Source organism: Ursus arctos, unplaced genomic scaffold, assembly GCF_023065955.2.
Source record: "Ursus arctos isolate Adak ecotype North America unplaced genomic scaffold, UrsArc2.0 scaffold_17, whole genome shotgun sequence".
Lineage (NCBI taxonomy): Eukaryota > Metazoa > Chordata > Mammalia > Carnivora > Ursidae > Ursus > Ursus arctos.
The window spans coordinates 57,395,729-57,418,507 of NW_026622841.1; the positions used below are offsets into that span (position 1 = coordinate 57,395,729).

Below are 22,779 nucleotides of genomic sequence, written 5' to 3' on the forward strand. Positions count from 1 at the left end.
ACACTCTTACGTATCAACACGAAGAAAGATTATGCCAGAAATGAAATATTTATAAAGACCATATAGAAATGTGGGAACATAACACATGGCAAAAAAGAGTTCTGATTTTCCTAAAGGTGACCCAGATTTGATGTCAGTCACAGGGACACAGATCTGAAGGGAATGTCCTCATCCTTCAGGTTTCTGCTACAACATAACTTCCTCCAGAGAGACTCCGTCCCCAGGCCAAAGTAGGCATGTACTATGTGTATTTCTATCAATCTTTGTATCACCTCACTAATAGCGCGTACCACAGTCTATGACTGTCATTCATTTATTTGTCTGCTTCTACGTCCACCAGCAGACTGGAAAGTCGATGAGGGCAGGGCCTAGGGTGTCTATTGGCTGCTGTATGCTAAGCACCTAACAGAACAGATGCACACAGCAGGGATTTAATAAACAGTTATCAAATAAATTTACATGTGACAGGATTGTGGGATTATGAATAACCTGAATTTCTTAAAACCAATTTTCTTTGTGACTGTTGTGGTATCTACTTTATGGGAAATATTTTCAAAATTGACAATGCAAGATATCATAATTATCATTATTGTAATTTAAATGTAACATTCTTCCAAATTTCTCAATTAGGAAATTCTTATTCTGCAAAAACAAAAAGAAGGAAATCTGTGCATGTTCTATCTTGATTAGAGTAATGTGGTTTATATGTCATGATTGCCTTGGTTTTTGTTACCCGTTGGCAGTGGGGAAGATGCAATCACCACGTGAGAATTTTTGGAAATCAGCCATCGAAATTTACTCCACTGCATTTCTTCTTAACAATGGTTTTGGGCCCTTTGAGAATGATTGCTCACTTAAAAACTAGAGATTATTACTAAATAACCATGCAAGGTAATGAAAGAAAAGCATTTGAAATGATAATTATCAATGCAATGCACATTTGCAAAGCAAATCCTTTTTCAGAAAATAAATGATAAAACAATATGCAAACATTTGTAATTGTATCATAACATTCTTATAGTAGTATCTTCACTATTAATATTCTATATATACCCACAACCTGCAATGGGAATCTCAGGAAATGTTTAAATGTCTCTAAAAATGAACGTAAGAGGGAAATTACATTAGCGACTTCTTTGCAGATCTTCTGCATCCTTGAAATATGTTTTTAATATGTGAAATCAAGAGGGATTTTTCTAAATCCAATCTTCTGTTTATAGGAAGAAATGGTATTCACTTATGAATCCACATACCTAAGCCCTAAGATATATATCAGTTTTGTAAGTCTGAAGACCTGGACTTGTGTTACACAATTAATATTTTCTGGAATGTCATGACTATATCTGGCCCAGTTTTGCTGATTCCACTATGCCCTTGAAATATCCTTCCATTATACCATGAGTTTCAAAACATACAATTATAGCTTTATGTTTTCCATCTATCACTTTGAGGTTAAATTTACTCCCATACCACACAGACTTGCTTTAGTGCTTTTATGGTAAATAATTCACACAGAAATGCTGCATCATGAAACTGAGGTCAGGGAAATTGTTATTTAAGCAAACACAATCGATCCAAGTCATTTCAAATTTCCTGCCCTGTGATTTATCTTACGGCAAGGACCGGTGGCCCCAGGGTAGGAGCAAGAAGCTCGAGGAGAATGGCACACCTATTATCGCTTGCAGGCTTCTCTTCCCTCCCTAATTATTAATGAGACCACCTGGCCCCAGCACACCTACCCCTCACAGCTCTTCTCCTCTTCCCTCCTTGCACTTCCAGCCTTGTCTTCTCTACGTTCATCCTCGATTTCCCCAAATCCAAGTAGAAATCCAAATTTCCTTTTGCCAAGAAAATCAATACCAAGTTACTTTGTTTGGTATATAATTTTTAAAAAGAAACAAAAGCCCTCAAGTGAACAGATCATTTTCATATTTCCTCCTGAACTGAAAAGAGGGGGATGGCAACAGCTATCAGAATCAGATCTTCAGGATGCACATGGGGGACAGAGAGAGGGGAGCAAGTTCCTGGTAGAGAGGGGACATTGTACACGGTAGCTGCTCTCATAGATGGCTTAGCCACCTCGATGGGGAGGAGTCCACTGAAAATTGGTAACAAAACAAGATCATCCCCTTTCATCTTTGTCACACTTTCATTTCCTTTTTTGCTGCTATTAATTCATTGATTTGCTCTTCAAACAGTTACTAGTCAGGATACTATATATGGGGCCCTGCCCTATGTAATCACTTTACAAAATAAACAAAATGTGATAGTCCCTACCCTCCATCTGTTCATATTCTAATAGGAGAATATATAAAATCAAGGACTGTAACTCAGCACGAGAAGATAAATGATCCATGTTTAGAGCCTCTGGGGAGCAGACAGGCACCTGACCCAGTCAGCCCAGGCCTCCTGGAGAAGGCGCTCAGTACTGAAGGGTGGGTTCAGTGAAGAAATGGGATGGGTGGTGTGGGTAAGAACACTCTCCCAGAGGACTAACAAGAGCAGAGGTATGGACGGGGAATTGGAAGCTTGCAGGATTGCAGAGCGGGAGGCAGAAATGACACCCACGGAGTGGGGAGAAATAAAGCTGGTGAGTCTTCTTTCTGCCTTGGCTGTAGCTCTTCCTCGCCTGCCTAGATGGGCCCACTGACCTGCACACGTGGGCCACAGGCAGCCAGCACCATCCTGGAGACCCTGCGTGATATTGTCACATTTCTCACTTTTTTATCTAATCCAAACCACCTCTTCTGTTGCTGCTCAGTTTCCTTATCTGCAAATGAGTAAAACAGCAAGCTCCCTGCAGAACTATGCAGAATTGAGATATGACACAGAAAATATGCCTGACCTGTAAGGGGCATTTATATACCGAATCTATTGCCAATACTGATTTAGAGCAAAACTTAGAACCAAAAAGATGTTATTTTTTTAAAAATGAAGCAGCAGCAGCAGCTGGGTGTGAGATGCAGTGAGGCGGAAGCAAGAGTGAAGGAACACAAGACTTACTGGTGTGCTTGATCTGTGCCAGGAGCTACATACATTTTAACTCATTTAGGGATGAGATGGAGATGACATATGGTAAGGAAACAGTTCTACTCAAGGAGAACCAAAATCCCAAATCAAGGAGGGGAGCACATCTGCCCTAAGGGAATTAGAAGTTGGATTGCACAAGAAATAGATTGGATATTTTAGGTAAGAAAAGATCTACATTTCAGATATACAATACATGACAGACTCATAATTTTAGCTGATGGGGGAAAGGACAGTTTTTAGAACAAAGAAAGTCACAGCCCCATGATATTTGACATTAATGGAGCCGCGGTTATCCCCGCCTCTCCCCATAAGGCACTGATGTGTTCTTATCCAAACATCCACACAGGACTCTGATGAACTGAGCAGATAGCAGAGGGGAGGACTCAAGATGGATCTGAAAGAAATACTTAGATGTGACAACACAGCTCCTTCAAATATTTGAAAGACTGTTGTGTAAAGAACAGCTTGGACTATATGGAAACTCAGGATCGAGGATCTCAGGGGTTCACACTTCAGGGAAGTAGATTTCCACACACCCCAAAGGCTTCCTGTACGTTCTTGTTGATTTATTGACTGATTTACATCTTCAGGAAAAAACACCTCCAATTTTCTCAGGCTTGAAGAAGACAAGTTAAAACCACTCACAGACCAGAGGGTGGCCGTTGTTAGCAAGTTGACACAGGACCCACCTGAAGTGAGGCAGGTGGGGGCAGTGGATCAGGCAAGAGTAGGAAATAAGCATCCCCTCTCACCCAGCAAACGTGCACCCACGCATGCATGCACCCAAACATGCAGCCCTGCAGAGTCCACAGAGCTCACTCTTGGGGGTGAAGATATTCTTGAAGTCCAATATTTACCAAGTAAAACATACTAGCAACACTTAATGCTTTACCTAGAGTGAGTATGGCAGATTAATTATCCTCTCCCCTAGCAGATCCTTCCAGTTTTGTGTATCCTAATCTTATCTATTTCTCAGAATCTAATTAACCAAAGCCCAATTTCTCCCTAAAGTTTTCCCTGTACACTTATGAGTCTCGCATGATGCACTGGAAAGAATACAGGCTACAGAGTTCAGAAGACCTGTTTGAATTCTGGCTCTACCACTAACTAAATGACTTCATGCAAGACACCCTCCACCTCTGGACCCTCCATCCCTGTCATTAACATGGCAGTAAGAGCCAGTCTGTTTTAAGAGACATGGGAGGATTTAAGTCAGATAATATGAGTAAAGTGTTAGTGTACTTAAAAAAAAAAAAAGTTAGCACCTCTCTTCCTAACATTTTCATCCTTTGTCTCATCTAAATCTAAATAGTGAATAATATCTTAGTACTTAGTCCTCTGTGCTGGAGGGCATGGGGTGGGTGACAAGATTTGGGGCAGGGCGGGGATGGGGAGAGGACTGTAATGTATTCACAAGTCCAGACCTAGCACCGCAGCCACAGGGCAGGTGGGGTGGGAGTTTTCCATGGGGACGTTGCTCTTGAAAAGGTGAAAAAAAAAAGTACTGAACGAGACTGGCAGGTCACTAAAGATACATGTCATTGACACCACCTTCCAACCAGCACCATGTCACCCTACTATCCAGGATTTCAACTACACAGCAGAGAATGGGTATAAATCCAAATATAACAGAATTAGTAGGAAACTAAGATAAAGATTGTAATAGAGAATTATTTGGTACCACGTAATTTTCATACACTTCCTAATTTCAAAGTTTCATCCATGTGATTGTGCATAATTTGGAGACAAGATTCAATTCTGAGCAGTTCTTGTTACCTTGTAGTTGCGCATAAACCTGAACAAGAAACATGACTCCTCTAATAAGAATGACAACAAACTGAGGGCTTCAGAGGGAAGGGGGGTGGTGGAATGGGATAGGCTGGTGATGGGTAGTAAGGAGGGCATGTATTGCATGGTGCACTGGGTGTTATAGGCAACACCCAGTAAAGTTCGAATCATCAAATCACTGGGTGTTATACGCAACACCCAGTAAAGTTCGAATCATCGAACTTTACATCCAAAAAAATTAAAAAAAAACAAAAAAACCAGGGATGTACTGTATGGTGACTAACATAATATAATAAAAAATATTATTATTAAAAAAAAGAATGACAACAGTAATACTAGCTTATCCTTAACATGCACTTACTGTGGGTCAGGCACCACTCAAAGGCCATGGACTGTATTAACTCATCCACCACAATAACGCTTTGAGATGGTAGACTGTTACATTTACAGTCAAGGACACTGAGGCACAGAGATGAGTAACTTGCCCACAGTCACGCCAGATCCTGCCTTTAGTCATATACTGAATGATATAAGTAATTCTCATGAAGAGTCTTCCTCCCACTAAAATGATATATTCTATTTGAAAAATACTATGTAAACTGAACATCACTGCATGACTATCACGCCAAGAGAAATCAGGAGGTCAACAAGGTTCTGGCCTAAGAGATTTTCATCCTGATGCGGCTTCTCTTCCTCATGGTACCACCCTCTTAGTCCTCCCTCTTGCCTGTAGAATTCTGACTTTTGGCAGTAAACACTGAATGTATTCCTTCTTCCAAGAAAGTAGACTCCATCAAATCTCAGGTTGCCAGAGCTCTTTCAGCAATGCTTCCCATCCAGAGACTACAGATCATAAATTAGTCTTAGACTGGAATTGCCTTCCTTGCCCACAGTGCTGAGCGCCAGGCTCCATCACAGGCTGGCATGTGCCTAAGTGTGTCAGGGGACAGAAAAAACAATCTGCCTCAATTCCCAGGGGCTGAGGGAAATAACACCTAAGGCTAACTGCCCTTATAATAAATGTGATTGGAAGGTGTATGCATGATCCAGATGCTTGTAGGCTATTTTGGTTAAGAGAAAATTAGACCAATACCCTCATCCTGGCACAAATGACCAGGGAATTATAACTTGGTCTGGACTTCTTTCTAATTGTTGTATCAAGGGCCAGTATGTCCTTTAAGGAAGCTGTCAGGGGAAAGAAAAAGAAGGAGAATCAAGGCTCTTTCAGAAGTTACCTTTTGGGGCCTCCATGCTAGCTTCCATGAGAAAGCAAACAGGAGTAAGTGACTTCAAAAATTACTCTTAAAGCCAGCACAGAGCTAGCTTCTTTTTACATATTTTGTCCCCTGCTCCATAAATATTAACTTTTTCCTCCACAGTACTGTGTCAAATGCGAAAAATCAAGACTATCCATAGGGATTATGTATACGAGGATGAACTCATCAGGTGACTCTGCAAATCTAAGGGTCTATCTCTAATTGACACGATTAATAATGAGCATGATTAATGATGGAGTTTTCTGGCTACGTGTGCTAAGAGACAAGTCAGCACTGGCAGCAAAAAGCAGAGAGGCTCACTGTAAGCATCCACCTCACCATCATCCAGATGAGATGCCAAAATGCCAGGCCCACGTCTGTCCCTTAGTGTTCTTTTCACACTCTAATGTTTCATACATTGGATCTCAGCATGGGGACCCTTATATGTTTTGAGCATAGAAGAGCATCGTGATAAAGTACTATTAGGGCTTATAAAAACCTCTTGGTCAGTGGGCTTCTTGGCCCAGTTTCCTGTGCTCTTAGTGAGGAAAATCAGAACTCTAGATGCTCTTCCCTCTAAAGGGGGAGAAAGCAGCTGATCTGAGGGGTCTGGCCCTTGGGGGTAAATGACTCTAACTGTGAAAGCTACAACTGAATGAAGCAAAGGAAATATTATAAGGACATACCAGTAACTTATTTAAGTCCTATGAAACTAATCCAAAATCCTAGGAAGTGCAATGGAGGAAATACTCCTAAGTAGATGATAAATAAGGAGTTCCCCCAATAGAAGGAAAGAGCGGGGAAAGCCAGGCAGGTCAGTGCTCAAATCCCAGTTCAGATGTGTGGCAGCTTGGGTGACTCTCTTGCTCTCCTGGAGCCCATTTCCTCATCATCACGCTCAACGCTACCTTCACCCCTGCCTCATCTGTCATTAGCCTCATCCCTACCTCAGCACCACCAGCAGACAGGCACTGCCTTAATACAAAGGAAAAGCACCTCCTTGGGGAAGACAGCCCACAAAAGGCACAGCCCTACAGGGCAAGGCTTGGCCAGCAGACTGCCTCTTTGTAGGAATAAAATGATGCCCGGTGTCCAGCTTAGTCCAGCCTGGGAGAGGCCACCATCTTGGTGCTCAGAACCTAAGGTGGATGGCAGCTCCCCTCACCTCCTCAGGGAAGCCCACCGGCACTGCACAGCTGTCCATCTGCCCGGCCTGACCCACTCTAAAGACTTGCTTAGAGAATGGAACCTGGTCATGGGTATGGAGTGCCCTACCTAAGAACATTCGAGTTTATCCATAACAAGAAAAAAAACGATTCCTTAATTAGAAAAGGAATATAATTCTCCCTGGAGTCTGCCAGTTAGTAGGTGCTCTACAAATAGTACCTATTATCACCACAAACGTTTTCTTCATAGTTTGGAACTCAAAAGTTTCTTTCAATCAGTAACATGCTTTAGCACAGCACAAGAATCCAGACTGGCCTTGAAATTTCACTAACATTGCCACACGTCCACCAGTGAGTCAAACAAACTACTTCTATGGAATCTGTAATGACATAATTGAAACCGGGTTTACATTTATTTAAATAGTATAGTTTTGATGGAATGAAAATATTTTAGTAAGCGGCACAACACATGTTTGAGGAAAATTTACAGAGGTCCCCCCTGCCCCACAGATTTCCTCACTTACCTATAAGCACCGTTTTGGAAATGAAGAAAGAGAGAGAAAGAGGGGGCGGAGGAGTTAAGTTTCAGGTCTGCACAATGGCACCTTTAACAGACCTGCCAGCCAGTCCGAAATGAAATAGGCTGGTTTGAAAAAATCTTTACTACTGCCGGTTAATATGCACAGGGCTCTAGGGCAACGAGAACTTTCAATGACTCAATATTTATAAATGCTACTGTTGTCCCCCAGACATGTGTCTTAGATTCCTGAGGGATCCTGGGAGCTTGTGCTATAATGAGGGTGAAGGTATATGAGTTTTAAATGGAGAGAGGAGTAGGTAGGAAAACAAAATTAAACACGTATAAATGAGCACTTGGTGGTCTTGAATTTGAATACAACTTCAATGATTGGGAAATCTGACCTGTGTGGGTTATTGCATTTTAATTTACCAATGTCTTAAACAGAGAGAAAGCATTCAAATTGCACAGCCCTGCTGGCCAAGACACTTTTTTTGTCTTTTTGTTTGAAATTTTGCTGCTTTGTGTCCACAGATGCCAAAAAAGGCTCCCCTTCAAATGTAGGATATCAAACTAGCTGAGTTTGTGTTTACAGCTCCGATGGTGTAATCGAAACTCCAAATGCTCAAGAAACAATAACATTAGTGAAGTGAAGTCAACTCTAAATTAAAAGTCAGTGTTTCCATTACCCACTCTCACAGTATTTTCTGGAGTTTATATAACTTGATCATTAAAAAATGCTTGAGGCTGAAAACCTGGTCTGTGTCAGTCTTGGACTAACCTAGTTTGCAAAGCTCTGAAGTTTGTTTGCCCTTCCCTTTTATCCTTTTTCAAGAATGTATTACTTTTAAAAGCTACACATGAAACTGGACCAAAAAAATCTGTAACACCCGATGAGCCAATGCTGTTACATGCATCACTCGTTTTTCAGAAGAAATTTACGATTTCTGTAAACTCACTTTCAAGGTGCCTATGACTGAAAGGAAAGAGTTCAAATTCCTTTTTCAAACTCAGTCTTTAGCACATCCCTTCTCTGTTGGTGACCTCATCAAAAATAATGTAACTGCAACTTGAAATATTAACTTTTGTAGGAATAAATTTCACACAAGAATTTAACTTGGTAGAAATAAAGTTTACTATGATGACTTCCATTATATTGGCTCTCTGTGGTACAGAATAGAGCTTTTATACAGGGACATCAAATAAAGGAAGGGAAGTCAGTATGTGAGATTATTCTTCACTGACCATAGACGATAATGTGCATGAATGAAAATATCTCTGAGAGAGACATGGAAATACCTGGGTTTCTGGAAGCCCAAATACTTAGGATATGAAGTTAGGGAAGGCAGAGTCAACTCCCCAAGATTGAATTGTAAGGAATGCTTAGGTCAAGAGGCCAGCTCTGACCACACTCAAGATGGCCTCCACATCTTCGCCACTGAGAAGTGCAGACTTCTTCATGGTATTAACATATGATTCATGCAAAGGATCCAGGTAATTTGGATCCTTGCCTGGGAAGAAGGAGACAAAGGAAGAACAAATTTCTGTGTGCATTTGTGTTTAAGTCTGTATGTCTTCGTGTTTGTCTCTACCTTATACGGAAGGCCATACATAGAGTAAACATATTTATAAATGTGGAAAGGGGAATGTTGTTTTAACATTTCATGTTATATTTTTATTTTGACTTTTGTAGAACTGTGGAAAATCATCCTTTTTAAAGTTTTATTTATTTAAGTAATCTCTACAACCTACTTGGGGCTTGAACCCACAACCTCAAGATCACATGCTCTTCCAACTGAGCCAACCAGGCACCCGAAAAACCATCATTTTGAATAAAAATTAGAAATACCTACACTCTGGGTCAGAAGAAATTATGAACTGCACTTCCTAATCTAGACACCCTCTAGTACAGTCGTTTCCACAATATCACTCAGCATCTAAATTCAAGATATATATTTACAAAGTCAATTTTTTAAAAATTTGAATGAGTTGTAATATATCTTGTGATTAAATACTTCCAGTGATGGATAACTCATTATCCATGAAATAGCCTTTTATTCAGACAACATTTTTGGTTAAAAAAAAATCTTTCCTAATGATCCTAGGAATGCCTTTTTAAGAAGTACCCAAAGGATTTGTGATTAAGAAGGACAAGGAAATACTGCTGCTAATATTTCGACTAAGTCCAAAAAGACTTGAACCCAGTCAAATGTAATAAATGTTTTTTATCATTATAACATAACTAAAGTACCATGATTTAAACATTTTATTTTATCAAGTTTTGAACAATGAAGAGACTTTTACCAAAGAGTTAAGCCACATCTTAACAATGGAATATTATGCAGCCATGAAAAGGAATGAAGCACTGACACATGCTACAACATGGATGAACCTTGAGAACATCCTGCTTGGCGAAGGAGCCAGACACAAGAGGTTCCATATTGTACAATTCTGTTTAGATGAAATGTCCAGAACAGGTAAATCCAACAGAGGCAGAAAGTAAAAAAGTCATTGCCTAGGGCTGGGTGGAGAGGGAATGGGAAATTCCTCTTCCATGGGGAGGGGGCTGATGGAAGTCTTCTGGAATCAGAGAGTGGTGATGGTTGCACACTCTAAAAACCACTCAGCTGTATTCCTTACAAAGGTAAATTTTATGCTATATGGATTATACCCCAATTTAAAAACAAGAACCATATCTTAAATAATAGATTTTAAAACAAAACCATTTTGATAGGCATTGTTATCCAATGAATTCTGAACTCAATAAAATGGCCAAAATGAATACTGACTTTAGATCTGTAAAATGTAGCTTTCTAAAAGTTATATGCTGAAGGATACTGAATAATTCATAAATATGGATTTTACTAAAGGACCTCTCACTAGATTTATGTTAATAGTACCTAATCCATAAAGAATTTTGATCTTTTTTATTTTACAGGGAAGGGTAGGTTTACTTCCTATTACTTGTGCTTGCCTGTATGAAAGATCAGGAAATTTAAAACTCACAAATAGGTTCCTCAAAGAAAAACCGACAATTTAAAACTTGTTATAATCTATTTCAAATATGTCAGGGTTTCTTTAGGTGTAACTTAAAACATGAGGATTGTATTCCATCCACTTGAAATGCTTCTGCTTTTTTCAAATAACAATCACACATCCTATAAGAACTGATGTCGAATTTATCCAATAGCAGGTTAATTTTGGAAACATGATGCTGCCCAGATAAGAATATTGATATTGACATTTTTAGATCATAAGTTCAAAATATAATGCATATAAGACATATTCTTTCTCTATGAGTAGCAATAAAAACTCCCAATTAAAAAAGAAACTATGTGTCATTACATATTTTCCCATAAAGACATATGAAATCATACGTTATCCTGTAGAATAGGATTGAGGTCACAGTCATATAACATTATTCAGTTTTTGTATTCATATTAATCATGTTAGAAATTGTATGTGTCTTGCCTCACTAGCTGTACCGTATGCTCCAGGAACCAATATAAATCTTGATTTTTTAGATTAAGCCCAGTAATAATGTCTTGCATACAAATAGGGGCCTAATATCTAATTTTTGTTGAAGATTCATTAATTAAGTTACTTGCATTACCTAATTTTCCATGACAGTTTCTTTATACGTATTTATAGTACAGGATTGTCAAATGACCAGAAATTATCATGAATTTTATCATGTAAATGTTGTATAGATTTCTATGAACATTATGACGCATGGATTTATTCATACATAATATAAAGGAAAAAAATCACCATAATACTCACAGTTGTAACCAGGTCCAATACGGTGTTGAGCTTCCAGGCTAGCCAACGTGATGTGGAAAATGATGTGCAGTAACAGGAAGGAAAGACTGGTGAAGCACAGAGACTTTAATAACCGGCCCGTGTGTCCTAGAAGGTAAGAAGCATGGAGACAGTGAGGGAGCTTCAGAGGCAACACACTCACTCCAACCTTTGTAGTCTTCCACATGGATCCCATTTCTGCCTGATCTATTTTATAGACATACTTAGAAGTGTATCAGGTGTAACATTACTCTCTTATTAGTCTAAAGGTAAAGCTATCTTATTCCCTTTGTAAAATTATACAACCAATATTGATTAAAAATTCAAGCACCTGGGTGGCTCAGTTAAGCATCTGTCTTTGGCTCAGGTCATGATCCCAGGATCCTGGGATCGAGTCTCACATTGGACTTCCTGCTCAGTTAGGAGTCTGCTTCTCCCTCTGCCCCTCCCCCCAGCTCATGCTCTCTCTCTCTCTAACATAAATACATAAATAAATAAATATTGGTTAAAAACTCAATGTAAAAGAAAAATGCTTTCCTACTTATTAGATGACAAATCACCACAAAATGGAACCACAAAGAGCCCCTGGCCCAGAAAATTTTATAAGAGTTCTGCCAGAGTTGAAGGAACAAACAACCCCTATCTTATAAAAGTAGTTTCAGAGAGTAGGAAAAGAAGGGAAGTTGCCTAAAACATTTTACAAAGTTAGAGTAACTTTAAATTTAAGGTAAAATAAGGCTATAAAATAAAAAGGAGATATAAGGCTGTTTTACTTATGAACATAGACACAAATTATTTAAAAAGATATTTGCTAACCAACTGAACTAACATAGTAAAAATATAGCACATCATAATAAGCTAGGATTTAAAAGAGCAGAATCAAGCCTATAAATACAGAGAACAGACTAGTGGTTGCCAGAGAGGAGAGGAGTGGAGAGATGGGCAAAATGGGTGAAAGGGAGTGAGAGACACAGGCTTCCAGTTATGGAACAAATAAGTCATGGGAATAAAAGGTACTGCATAGGGAATATAGTAAATGATATTGTAATAGCATCGTATGGTGACAGATGGTAGCTACACTGCAGTCAGCACAGCATGACAGAAAAGGTGAATCACTATGCCATATGCCTGAAACAAATGAAACATTTTGTGTCAACTATACCTGCCCCTCACCTCCGAAATAAGCTAGGGTTTATTTATCACTGAGAAACAAGTGTGATTTAAGTTAATAATGCATATGTGTAAGTCATACACCAGTGGGCTGATATCATAATTTTCTAAATGGATGTAGAAGAAGCATTTCATAAAGTTCAAATTTTATTTATGATAAAAGAAAATAATGGGATTGAGAAGGGCACATGTTGTGATGAGCACTGGGTGTTATACGCAACTTATGAATCACTGAACACTACACCAAAAACTAATGAGGTACTATACAGTGGCTAAATGAACATAATAAAATAAATAATACTCGATAAACTAGGAATAGAAGGAAATATTCTTAAAATGATGAAGGATTTATACCATAACTAAAGCGAGCATCCTGTTCGTGGTGGAACTTAAGGCATACATTACTGTCAGAGAATGATCAGACACTTGTTATCCTTGCCACCACTTAACATATATCACTGGGCACATTGGCCAATGTCATAAGATAAGAAAAAGAATGAAGAATTGTAATAATGACAATTGTTTGCAGATAGTGTCAAATTAAACTATTTGCAGATGGTATTATCACCAACATAGAATGTGAAAGTGAAGCCATAGACTAACCACTAGAACAAACACAAGAATTCATAAAATGATTTAGATACAATATCATCTTACAAAAATCAATAATATAGCTCCTCTATATTAGCAATAATCAAATAAAAAAACAAGATATGACTTAAATTAGCAAACAAAACCGTGGTTTTGCCAATGTGTCATTTTGGCTGGGCAATAGTTCCCAGTTATTTAATCAAACACTAATCTAGGTGTTGCCATGAATTTAGAGATATGATTGAAGTCCATAATCAGCTGATTTTAAGTAAGGATATTATCCTTGACAATTTGGGCAAGCCTGATTCAACCAGTCGGAAGTCTTGAAAACCAGTCTGAACAGAGAAAGGAAGAGAGAGAAAGAGGGCAGGGGGAAGGGGGAGAGAAAGGAAATTTTGTCACCTGTGCACAGTAGCTTCAGACTGTGCCCATGAATTTCAACTTGCCCATGACCATACCTCTTCCCTTCCTGAAAGCTTACCCTATGGATTTTGGTCTTGCTTAGCCAATTCATACAATCAATAGTGCAAATCAATTCCTTGTAATAAATTATATACATATAAACATATCTTACAGGTTGAACCTGGACTGAAAAAATATGCAAAAAAAGAATTAACCTTAACAAAAAATGCACAAGACCTTTATGGACAAAACTGTAAAACTCAACAGAAGAACAAAGTAAAAGACCTGAATAAATGACGAGATATACCACATTCATGAATGAGATAACTTAATATGACAAAAATATCAGTTTTTCCCAAATTTAGTCTACAAATTCAATGCAACTTCAAATAAAATGCCAGGGGAAACTTTCAGGCCACCAACAAACATATTTCAAAATATATAAGAAAAGAATTTTTGAGGAACTCAACAAATTTATTTAAAAATACATAAGTCAAACTGAGAAAGACAATTATCATATGGTTTCTCTCATCTATGGAACAGAAGAACTAGGAAGATCCATAGGAGAAGAAAGGGATAAAGAAAGGGGGGGGTAATCAGAAGGGGGAATGAAGCATGATTATGGACTATGAGAAACAAACTGAGGGCTTCAGAGGGGAGGAGGTGGGGGAATGGGATGGACAGGTGATGGGTAGTAAGGAGGGCACGTATTGCATGGTGCACTGGGTGTTATACGCAACTAATGAATCATCGAATTTTACATAAAAAAAATGCTTCCATATTCATGAATGAAGATGTTAGGGCAATAAATAAATAAATAAATAAATAAATAAATAAATAAAAATACATTTGGAAAAATAAAAACTTAGGAATTACCAGGCCAACTTTGAAATTTTGAGATGTAAGATCAAAAACAGGTGAGTGTGTTTGTCCTAATAGACAATTAAGGTATGCTATAAACCCATAAGTTAAAATACAACAAACAGAACTTACATTCCTTACAGAAAGGGAAAAAATTCAAATGGAATACCACACAGAGTTGAGAAAGAAACCTAATTTACTTATATGAATATGATAGATATCAAAGTTGACCCCACAAGTCAAGAGGAGAAGAACAGGTTTGCTGGCAAATGAAAACCTGGCTTCAATAAAATAATAATAATAATAATAATAATAATAATAATAATAATAATAATGCTATATCCCTGACACAAAGGTGATCTTCAGGTGAATAAAGACCTAAATGTGAAGGATAAAATTCTAAAGTTAATAGATGAAAACATGGAAGAATAACTTTGTACCTTTTCCATGGGGATTGCCTCTAAAATAAGACCTAAAACATAAGTTATAAGGCAAAAAAATTAAAATTGAAAATTCAGCAAATGCTATCATAAAACAATTCACCAACAGATGATTAGCTGGGACATCTAAGATTAGAGATGAGATTACATGAGATTAATATTTCAAATAGATAAAGAATGCCTGCATATCAACATGAAGACAGGTCAACCAATAGAGAAGGGAGGAAAACATCTAAACAAGTATCTTATACGGGAAGACTTGAGCGGGCAGCATGCTTCTACAGAGGAACTAAAAGCATAGAGACATTTGATAGAGACATTATAGTTAAAATACAAATGGGTTAACATTTTACACCCATCATATTAAATTATAAAGGTTCATAATATTGAGGGGCGCCTGGGTGGCTCAGTCTTTAAGCATCTGCCTTCGGCTCAGGGCATGATCCCAGCATTCTGGGATCGAGCCCTGCATCGGGCTCCCTGCTCTGCTGGGAGCCTGCTTCTTCCTCTCCCACTCGCCCTGCTTGTGTTCCTTCTCTCACTGGCTGTCTCTTTCTGGCAAATGGATAAATAAAATCTTTAAAAGAAAAAAAATATTCATAATATTGAGTTTTTTGTGAGGGGAACCAATGTTTTGCTACTAGTGTGAAATTGGTACGGTCTTTCTAGAGGCCAGTACTTAAGTATGCCTAAGTCTCTGCATTTGCGGTCAGACTCTGAGTTATGAACTCCAGAGAAATTTTTGCAACATGTCTACATGGGGACTTGAGTCATGATATTCTTCACAGCCTTGTCTGTAGTAGCAGAGAATTGGAGATATTCCAATTTTCCACCACTAAAGAGATGAACATGTAAAAATGAGGTGGGCGTGCATCTTAAAATACGCTCAACCATTAAGTGCATGAAAGTAGAAGAACAACATATGTGGATCTTAAAAAAAATTAGGGTTAACAAATGATAAGAAACAAAATGGGACACAGACCACAAGATCATTCAGATAAATTAAGAACATAGACCTGGAAAAATAACATATATGTTTAACACCCATGTGTTTATGTATATTTAATATAAGTATAAAACACATTTGTGCAGTTTCATATGGGGAGGCAGGAAACAGGAATGAGAATGGGGTAGAAACAAGCAAGAGTGAATCACCAAAATGAGAGACACTCTGAACAATCCCAAAATAAAACTATTCTTGTGAATCGAAGAGTAAACTGTTGCAACACTTCTCTGGAGAGGACTAGGTAGGTGTTGGACTGGATGACCTACATTCTGGTCCTTGGTCTGCTTCTGGCCATGCAACTCTGATTAGATAGGCCACCAGGCCTTTGAAACTCTAAGACTTTATACATAAATAAAATGTAATTATATGGCAAATTTATACATGATAGATTTGTGGTATACTTACATATTTATGTATATATAAATTTTATATTTATATAATGATAAATACATAAGCTAAATATATATATGTACTATGGTATATATAATTTTATATTTCAGTATACATGTGCAAATACACACACAGACCTTTAAGCTCTAACCAAAAGTTACATTATCTCATTTCAGCATAAAATCCTTCTTTAGTGGTCAGGTCTGCATTCAACAAACTTCTACTGGAAAGAGGGATTTCTCAGTAGCCCAGAAGATTCCATTAAATCTTGTGCAATATGTGTCTTTCAGGCAAAGTGGGGTCATGGGAAACCACCCATCTCCTAACCCACTCCTTTCAGCCACTGTGTTACCTGCCCCTGACCTACCACCATGGCTGCTGGGGCACTGGCTCCCCCCAAGCTCTGAGCTCAGGATATTTACATCTGTGTTTCTAATGTTGATTTGCAAGCCTCAGTGGGTGCTGCTCACGTGGACTAAGGCAGAGGAGCCCATAAAATGCCCTCAGGGAAAACACTGAACTGCCAACAACAAAAAAAAATGAAGCTTAAAGACTTAAAATGTCATAAACATGAAAATACATATACCTAAAATGTGCGTTTAATTCTAAAATGCCTTTTATTTTGATTTTTCTAACTTTTGACATAATATAGTTTTGGCATGTAGTCATTTACTTAAAAACATAGCTTAAGGAAGCTGAATTTTATTAGCCTTTTATGGAAATGAAAAGTTTAAAATAAATGTAAGCAGAAGGCAAGGGAATTAGTCTTCTGAGTTCTTCTCAATCCTACTGTAGTTTTTATTGCTTTCATTAGGGACAACTAAGGATTAAATAATGTATAATTATCTGATATGAACAACTGGGTTTTACTTGTCAAGTATTCCCTTACAGTAACATTTCCTGATTTTATATATATATATACATATATATATTTATATATATACATAAAATTCATATATATGATATATATACAAATATATATAAAAATTCAGTGGCATTTAGTACATTCCCAATGTTGTGCAAACATTTTCTCTATCTACTTTACAAAACATTTTCATCACTCCAAAAGCACCCACTAAGCAGTTACTTTTTCAATATTCCTGCTTCTCCTCCCTGCTGGAAACCACAAATCAACTTTCTACCTCTGGACATTTCCCATAAACATTATCATACACTATGTGGCCTTCTGTATCCGCCTTCTTTTCCCTTAGCATAATATTCCCAAGGTTCATCCACCTTGTGGTGTGTGTCAGTCCTTCACTGTTTTATGGCTGAAAATTATTCCATTGTATATACGAACATTTATTCATTTATTCATCTGTTGATGGATATTTAGGTTGTATCTACTTTTTGACTACTGTGAATAGTGCTGGTATGAACATGTATGTACATGTATTTGTTAGAGTACTTTTTCCACTTATTTTATGTACATACCTAGGAATTGTACAAACTAGGATCATATGGCAATTACATATTTAGCTTTCTGGGAAGCAGCCAAACTATTTTTCATAGCAAGTGCACCATTTTACATTCCTACAAACCATGTACAAAAGTTCCAATTTCTCCATATCTCTGCCGGCACTCAGTATTTTCTGATTTTTAAAATTATTTATTATAATCATGGTCATTGTAGTGGATGTCAAGTGGTATCACATTGTGGTTTTGAGTTCCATTTTCCTAATGACTAATGTTGAGCATCTGTTCATGTGCTTTTTGGCCATTTGCATATCTTCTTTGGAGAATACTCAATTCTATTTTATTGGTCTACATTTCCATCCTTATAGAAATATCATATTTTCATTACTATAGCTTTGTACTAAGTTTTAAAATCAGAAGGCAGAAGAATGAGTGCTGACACTTTTTCTTTTTCAACACTGTTTTGGCTATTTGGGACCCCTTGCAATTCTATATGAATTTAAGGATTAGCTTATTTCGGCATAAAAGGCCATTGGAATTTTGACAGGGATTGCACTTCATCTATAGTTTGTTTTGGGTAGTAATGACATCTTAAGGATATTAAATTTTCTAACCCATAGCACAGGATGTCTTTCTGTTTATTTAAATCCTCTTTAATTTTTGTCAGCATGTTTAACATTTTCAGTGTATAAGTTTTTCCCCTCATTGGCTAAACTTATTCCTGGGTATTTTATTATTTGGTTTGCTAAGGTAAATGGAATTGCTTTCTTAGTTTCTTCTACAGATTGTTCATTGCCCACATACAGAAACATAACTGATTTTTGTGTGTTGATTTGGCACCATGCAACTTTGCTGAATTTTGCTATTAGCTCTGGTAGTATTTTTATGGATTCTTTGAAATTTTATATATGGGAACATGCCATCTTCGAATAAAGATAGTTTTACTTTTGCTTTTCCAACTTGGTAGTCTTTTACTTTTTTTCACCTAACTTCTCTCGCCAGAACTTGCTGCACAATGTTGACTAGCAACTGTAAAAGCAGATGTATTAATTTGCTAGGGCTGCCAGAACAAAGTACCACAACTAGGTGACTTAAATAACAGAAATTTATTTTCTCACAGTTCTGAAGGCAAAACATCCAAGTTCAAGATGTCAGGAACTTCTGGTTTCTTCAGAGGCCTCTCTGTTTCACTTGCTGCCTTCAGGTGGCTGCCTTCTTGCTGTGTCCTCACATGGTCTGTTCTCTATGCACATGCACCCCTGGTATCTCTGTGGGTCCAAATGTCTCCTTTTTAAAATTCCAGACAGACTGGATTAGGACTCACTCTAATGGACTCATTTTAACTTAATCACTTCTTTAATGGCCAAATATGGGTCAAGTGAGATGATTATGTTTTTGTTTCCCCTTTTGTCCTTTCATGTGATGCATTACATTGATTTTCTTATGTTGAACAACCTTGCATGCTAAAATAAATTCCACTTGGTCACAATGTATAATCCTGTTAAAATGCTGTTGGATTCAGCTCACTAGTATTTCACTGAGGACTTTTGTATCTATATTCATAAGGGATATTGGACTGCAGTGTTGTTCCTATTGTTGTTGTTTTTCCCTTGTGTTTTCTCTGGCTTTGTTACTGACCTCACAGAATAAGTTAAGAAGTGTTCCCTCCCATTCTGTTTTACATTTTGGAAAAGTTTGAGAAGTACTGGTGTTAACTTTTCTTTAAATTTTTGGTAGAATTTACCAGTGAAGCTATCTGGTACAAGACTTTTCTGTGTTGAGAGGTTTTTGATTACGGATTCAATTCTTTACTTTTATAGATCTGTTTATATTTTCTATTTCCTTTTGTGTCAATTTTGGTAATCTGGAAAGTTCACCATTTCAATTAGGTTATCTAATTTGTTGCCATACCCTTGTTCATACTGCTCTCATAGAATTATTTTAATTCTATAAGGTTGGTAGTATTGTCTCCACTTTAATTTCTGATGTTATCATTTCATCTTGTCACTTTAGATTTGTGAATTTAGCTAAGGGTTTGTGAATTCTGTTGGTCTCTTTAAAGAATCACATTTTAGTTTTGTTGATTCTCCTAACGAATTGTCTCTCAATTTATTGCATCCAATAAATTTGGGTATATTGTGTTTCCATTTCCATTTCCAAAGTATTCTCTAATTTCCCTTGTAATTACCTCTTTGACCCACTCTGTTTAAGAATGCATATTTTAGGGCGCCTGGGTGGCTCGGTCCTTAAGCGTCTGCCTTTGGCCCAGGGCGTGATCCCAGGGTCCTGGGATCGAGTCCCACATCAGGCTTCTCTGCCTCTCCCACTCCCCCTGCTTGTGTTCCCTCTCTCACTGGCTGCCTCTCTCTCTGTCAAATAAATAAATAAAATCTTAAAAAAAAAGAATGCATAGTTTAATTTCTATGTATTTGCAAATTTTCCACTTTTCCTTCTGTTATTAATTTCTAGCTTTATTCCACTGTAATTTGAAAATTACTTAATATGATTCAATCTTTTAAAATTTCTTGAGTATTCTTTCATGGCCCTACATATGGTCTCTCCTGGAACATATTTCATGTAAACTTGAGAAGAATATGCATTCTCCTACTGTTCAGTGCAGTAATATCTCTCTCTCTCTCTTTCTGTCTCTCTCTCTGCGTATGATATATGTGTTAGGTCTTGGTTTATAGTATTTTCAAGTCTTCTTCTTTCTTATTGATCTTCTATGTAGATGTTCTTTCCAGTATTGAAAGTGGGTTATTGAAATATCCAATTATTACTGTAGAATTGTCCATTTATCCTTTTCAAGACTGCCAATGTTTGTTTCCCATATCTGGGGATTCTGTTCTTTGGTGAGTACATGTTTACGATTGTTGTATATTCCTGATAAATTGACCTTTTATTGATATATATTGCCTTCTTTTTAACAGTTTTTGAGTTAAACTATATTTTGTATAATATTAATGTAACCACCTGTGCACCTTTTGCTTATTATTTGCATAGTATATCTTTTTCCATCCTTTCACTTTCAACCAACTTTGACTTTGAATTTTAAGTGAGCTTTCTGAAGACAACATACAGCTGACTCATGTTTTATTATCCATATCACCATCTTTGCCATTCATTGAAGAGTTTAATCTGCTTATATAAAAATAATTACTAAAGGCATGCTTCTGTCATTTTGCTATTTTTTTCTGTATGTCTTATACCTTTTTTTGTTCCTCACATCCTCTGTTACTTCATTCTTTTTATTTAATGATTTTTGTAGCATATCATTTTGACTCCCTACACATTTTCTTCTGTGTGTGTGTGTGTATATATATATACATATATAGGATATCTTCCTACTGGTTACCAGAGGGATTATAATTGATATCCTAAATATATAACAATCTAGTTTGAACTGATAACAACTTCACTTCAATATCATACCAAGTCTCTGCTTCCATCCAGCTTCATCCCCTTTTTTATGTTGTTGTTGTCATAATTTACATTTTTATACATTGTGTACTTATTAGCATAAATTTATAATTATTGGCTTATGCACTTGTCTTTTAAATCATATTGGAAATTAAAAGAGAAGTAATGAACCAAAGATACAATACTGTGTTTTATATTTACCTATGTGGTACCTTTATTGGAGTTCTTCATTTCTTTGAATGTCTTTGAATTATTGTCTGATTTTTCATCTCAGCCTGAAGGATTCCCTTCAGCATTTCTGCTAGGACAGACCTATGAGTGACAAATTACTTTTATGTTTAACTAGGATTTTCTTGTTCTCCTTTGTTTCTAAAGAATAAATCTGCATGATATAAGATTCTTGGTTAACAGTTTTATTTTTCTTTTTGTTTTCCTTTCAGTACTTTAAAAGTATCACCTTTCTGGCTTCCATGGTTTCTCATGAGAATCTGTCCTTAATCTTATTGAAGTTTCACTTGATGGTGGTGAGTCACTTCTTTCTTGCTGTTTTCAAGATTCTTTCTTTACCTGTGGCTTTGACAATTTGATTATAATGTGATTCAGTCTTATCCTCTTGGAAGTTACTGAGATTTTCAAATGTGGAGTTCCATGTGTTTTTTCAAACTTGTCAAGTTTTTGGTCACTATTTCTTCAAATGTTCTTTCTGGCCCTTTCATTTTCTCCTCTTTCTTGGGGGACTCCCATTATGTGTGTGTTGATATGCTTCACACTGTCCCAGAATTCTCTTAGACTCTGTCATTTTTCTTCATTTTTTTTTTCCCTATCTGATCTCAGACTGGATAATTTCAACTGACCTGCCTTCAAGTTCATTCATTCTTTATTCTGTCCTGCTCAGATCTTCAATTTGAACTCTCTAGTAAGCTTTTCATTTCAGCTATAATACCCATCAGTTCCAAAATTTCTGTTTGGTTACCTTTTATAATTTCCATCTCTTCATTGATTTTCTCTATTTGATTAGAAGTTATTTTCATTTCCTTTAGCTCTTTTCTCATGGCTTCCTTTAGCTCTTTGAACATACTCAACACAGGCAACATAAAGTCTTTGTCTAGTAAGTTCAATATCTGTTTCCTCAGGGAAAGTTTCTGTTGATTTCTACTGTGAATAGGTCATGTTTTATTGTTTCTTTGCAGACTTCATAATTTCATGCTGAAAACCAGACATTTTGAATATTACCATGTGATAATTCTGGAAATCAGATTCTTCTGCCTCAGAATTTGTTTTTGTTGATTATTGTAGGCTATAGCTATATGTTACTTTTTTTTTAGATTGTTATTTATTTGAGAGAGAGAGAGAGAACACAAGTGGGGTGGTGAGTAGGGGAAGAGGGAGAGGAAGAAGCAGACACCCCACTGAGCAGGGAGCCTGACACAGGGCTTGATCCCAGGACCCCAAAACCATGACCTGAGATAAAGGCAGACACTTAACCGACTGAGCCACTCAGGCTCCCCTTGTATGTTACTTTTCT

General features: G+C 37.2%; 1 protein-coding gene across 9 annotated transcripts in view; it reads right to left on the minus strand.

Moving 5' to 3' along the window:
• The window catches only part of PIEZO2 (piezo type mechanosensitive ion channel component 2), a 443,262-nt gene that overhangs the window by 265,704 nt on the left and 154,779 nt on the right, over positions 1 to 22,779 (minus strand). For all 9 annotated transcript variants that reach the window (XM_044382834.3, XM_057313247.1, XM_044382833.3 and 6 more), the window contains exon 3: positions 11,541 to 11,666. In XM_044382834.3, coding sequence (XP_044238769.2) covers positions 11,541 to 11,666 — 126 coding nt within the window. The remainder of the gene's footprint in view (positions 1 to 11,540; positions 11,667 to 22,779) is intronic.